The sequence below is a fragment of the Gekko japonicus genome, unplaced genomic scaffold (assembly GCF_001447785.1).
Source record: "Gekko japonicus isolate JY-2015 unplaced genomic scaffold, Gekko_japonicus_V1.1 scaffold5465, whole genome shotgun sequence".
Classification (NCBI taxonomy): domain Eukaryota; kingdom Metazoa; phylum Chordata; class Lepidosauria; order Squamata; family Gekkonidae; genus Gekko; species Gekko japonicus.
In genome coordinates this window covers 30,141-34,112 of record NW_015168205.1, presented here as the reverse complement: position 1 = coordinate 34,112, position 3,972 = coordinate 30,141, and the positions used below count along the sequence as shown (strand labels likewise).

General features: G+C 51.0%; 1 protein-coding gene across 1 annotated transcript; it reads right to left on the bottom strand.

Moving 5' to 3' along the window:
- Window positions 1-2,662: 2,662 nt before the first annotated feature.
- TMEM74B (transmembrane protein 74B) lies at window positions 2,663-3,361 on the bottom strand. The gene has a single exon (XM_015415015.1). The coding sequence runs from the start codon at window positions 3,359-3,361 to the stop codon at window positions 2,663-2,665; it is 699 nt and encodes a 232-aa protein (XP_015270501.1).
- Between the last annotated feature and the right edge of the window lie 611 nt (window positions 3,362-3,972).

Genomic DNA, 3,972 nt, shown 5'->3' with positions numbered 1-3,972 from the left:
CCCCTGCACTCTGCAGGCGCATAGCCGAAAGATAGCCTGACAACGTACCCGAAAGATGGTCGTTCAGCCTCTGCTCGAAAACGTCCAGCGCTAAGGAGGGAGATTCCAGTACGAAACTGCTCAATTCAGGATGTATCAGTGTGTTTAATTGGATTAACCAGAGCTTCAACAGTGATAATGCCTCTCTTAGACACTCCAGGTATCCGATTGCTTGGCACAGCTAAGCAGACTCTGCTGTTATCAATTACAGGTGTTGTTCTTATCTGGTATATATTTTGAATTTTGCAAAGAAATGCCCCAAACAGTGTTCCCTCTAAGCTAAGTGAGTGTGAGCTACCTCACAGTTTTTTAGCCTCCGGCTCACACACATTTTTGTCCTAGCTCAAGAAGGATGGCTCCAGAGCAAACCAATTTATGCAGTAGCCAAATCGCTTGGAGGAGGAGGAGATTGGATTTATACCCCGCCCTTCACTCGGAGTCTCAGCGCAGCTTACAAACTCCTTTCCCTTCCCCTCCCCACAACAGACACCCTGGGAGGTAGGTGGGGCTGAGAGAGCTCTTTCGAGAACTGCCCTTTCAAGGACAGCTCTTGTCAGAACTACGGCTTGCCCAAGGTCACACCAGCAGGTGCAAGTGGAGGAGTGGGGAATCAAACCCAGTTCTCCCAGATTAGAGTCCACGCACTTAACCACTACACCAAACTGGCTTGCTCACAACTTTAATGCCAGTAGCTTATAAAGGAGAATTTTTGCTCACAAGACTTCACAGCTTAGAGGGAGCACTGGTCCCAAACAACAGTTCTTGCATTTCAAGGTATTTTAACCCGACTGTTCACAATTTACCCCTGTATAGCCACATGTAGAGCCTCCGATTTTGATTCTTAAAATTCATATTGGAAGAGCATGGAGAGGAATTAAGTATACATTGTTGGAAAGAATTTAATATAAATTAAATATTAAAAGAATCATTGAAGAACTGGGAGGTGAAATAGGGAGAACCAGATTGGCCTGCTGGCAGGAACTCACATTTTTAAAATCTTCCAGGATTTAAAAAAAAAAAAACACAATTGGCAAGCAGAAATCTAGCACAGAGAAAGTTGGGCTGGCACCTTGAGGTGCTAGTTTTCCCTTTGCTGGGACTTCTCTTTTTTGACATGGAGAAGTGCTCAACAATCGTTATCTCCCAGTCTGAAATGGAGCCCCTTTTTGCTGGGCACATCGATTAAGCTCTAGGTCAGATAAGCCGCCAGGCTAATGTTAAATGACTTTTGCGGCGTTCCCAAATTATGTTTAAATCACAGTCTCCCCCACCCCCAATTATAGCGCCCTCCCCCAAGAAAAACCTCCTCCGATAGATCAAGATTTCCACTAAATCTGTCACCAGCGAATGCACAAGCTGACCCCTCCTTTCCCTTGGTTCATTGAAATCTCAGATAACTGCACAATACGTGTGGTTTGTTTCCTGGGACACAGTCACACGAATGAGGCTTGGGAGCAGCACGTTTGCTTTTTACCGGCATCCGTCCCTCGCAGAGGTCACCTCTAGCGCGGTGTCTGAATTTTTTCCATTTTTATGCTTCCTGCTGACAGACTTCCTTCTCTGCCGGCTACACGCTGGCCTTCATTAATGTTTCATGCGCTGGGTCCCAGAGGTAATTTTATCTCCTAATTGCAGCAAATAAATTTGACATCGAAGGCAGGAGGCTGGGTGGGAGCAAGGCGCTGACTGGCCAGAGAAACCCAGGAGCCGGAGAGTGTCTGAAATGGCTGTTTGCTTTCTGGTGCATTTCGTCGTGGAGCGATAAGCATCCCGAAAGGGGCTTTCTCGTTTTGGTGAATCCATAGGTGTCGTATGTGCGGTGGGTGGATTGGGGTGTGCTGGTGTGACTGCCAGGTGTGCGAGCCCACCTCTGGGTTCTTCCATCCTGGCTTGATTCCCGGGATGTGTTTAAAAAGGCAGACGTCGTGAAGAAGGCGATGGGATCTCGAGTCTCAGAAAACGCAGACAAACCGAACCGCGTTTGAATGCCGGCTGGCCTTTTGCCGGCAGGGGCGTCAGCTGAGAGTCGGCGTTCCGTGTCCGATACATTGAACTATTGCTACAGAAAAACACAGTGACTTAGTTCCAAAGTACAGGCCTCTCACCGTACGGGTCCATCCTCTTTAGAGGATCGCCAACGTTTTGCTTTGGCTCTGTTTTATCGGCCTCGGCTATTTGGTTGTACAACAGTGGGGGGGAAACCAGCATTGGGGAGGCGGGGGTTATCCCACGACCGCACCTGGCACAGAAAACTTTCAAGGGGCTTGAAAGTTTTCTTTGAAACCTAGTCTGGGTCCTTCGGACAGCGCCCACGGAGCAGAAAGGGATTCCCGCTGGACGCCGGCCAAGACGGCAACTGTGAATCTATGCCTGAGGTTGTACTTCAAACAGCGCGTCTTTCTTGGCAAGAGGTGAAATCCCAGTTTGTTTGTTTGTTTCCTGATCTTCTCTGAGGTACAAAGTTATTGTTAAATATGTTACACTGAACCTTTTTAACAAAAACAAAAAAAACCCAACCCCAAAAGCACTCTGTAGTCTCAGGACTTTCAATTCGACTTAAACAGGATTCAATTCGACTTAAACAGGAAGGGTTGCACCCGAGAGGCCGAAATATCTAGAAACGTCAGCAGTTCTGGTTGACGGGTGCCACGTCCGTCATCTGAACAACCTCGTTCTCCACCAACGTTTGCCCCCCTTCTCCATTCAGCTGCCTCATCCTCAGGTTTATAGACCCGTAGGTCTTCCTGGGAATTCTGGAGGCCGGGAAAGTCCTTCTCCGATAGAGCTCCCCTTTATAGATAGAGACCATCAGGAGTATCGACAGCAGCATGCCCCCCAAGGTCAAGAAGCCCAAGCCGGCAATGATGCACTTGTCCAGCTGGGAGCCCAGGCGGGCGTAATACATCTCCAGCCGCTCCATCTCCCGGGCGGACACGGTGTCCGGGTCCACCCTGGCCTCCCGCGGGATGCTGTAAGCGACGATCACCAGCAAGATCCCGCCCACTAAGAAGACCAACGCCGAAATGAAGCCATAGTCCACGGAATTCCCGGTGGCGTCGGACAGAGGGCCATCCTCTGATCTGGGGGAAAGGTCACCTCTGGGGGGCGCCGGAGGTTCCCTGGGACTGCTGGCGGCCCCTCGGCCGTTAGGGAAGGAGGTCTCTGCTTCCTCCTCCTCCTCCTCCTCCCCCTCGTAGGAGATATTCTCAATGCCCGCGCTGGGAGCTGTCCATGGTGCTGAAGGACCCCCCTGTGGGGCTCTCCGGCTGGGCCCCGATCCATTCCCCAAGACCGTCAGTTCCAGGGGATGCGAGGACGCCATTGCGATGCGGTCCCCTGGATCATTCCTGTTAGCACGTCATCTGCGGGGGACAAATCAGCAAAGAGTCAGGGATACAATGAAAAACAAACATGGCTACTTGAGAAGAATGAAAGAACATCGGGAGAGCCCTGCTGGATCAGACCAGTGGTCCATCCAGTCCAGCATCCTGTCTCACACAGTGGCCAGCCAGTTCAAGCAACAGGGCATGGAGGCTAAGGCCTTCATAAGAACATCAGAAGAGCCCTAATGGATCAGACCGGTGGCCCATCTAGTCCAGCATCCTGCCTCACACAGTGGCCACCTGTGGAGGGCCGAGGGCCAACAACAAGACATAGAGGCCAAGGCCTACCACTGATAAGGACATCAGAAGAGCCCTGCTGGATCTGGCCAGTGGTCCATCCAGTCCAGCATCCTGTCTCACACAGTGGCCAGCCAGTTCAAGCAACAGGGCATGGAGGCTAAGGCCTTCATAAGAACATCAGAAGAGCCCTAATGGATCAGACCGGTGGCCCATCTAGTCCAGCATCCTGCCTCACACAGTGGCCACCCAGTTCCTCTGGAGGGCGAACAACAAGACATAGAGGCCAAGGCCTACCACTGATAAGGACATC

What these genes read in the sequence shown, in the direction of transcription:
- TMEM74B (XM_015415015.1), bottom strand. Translation starts at nt 3,361, where the DNA reads ATGGCGTCCTCGCATCCCCTGGAACTGACGGTCTTGGGGAATGGATCG.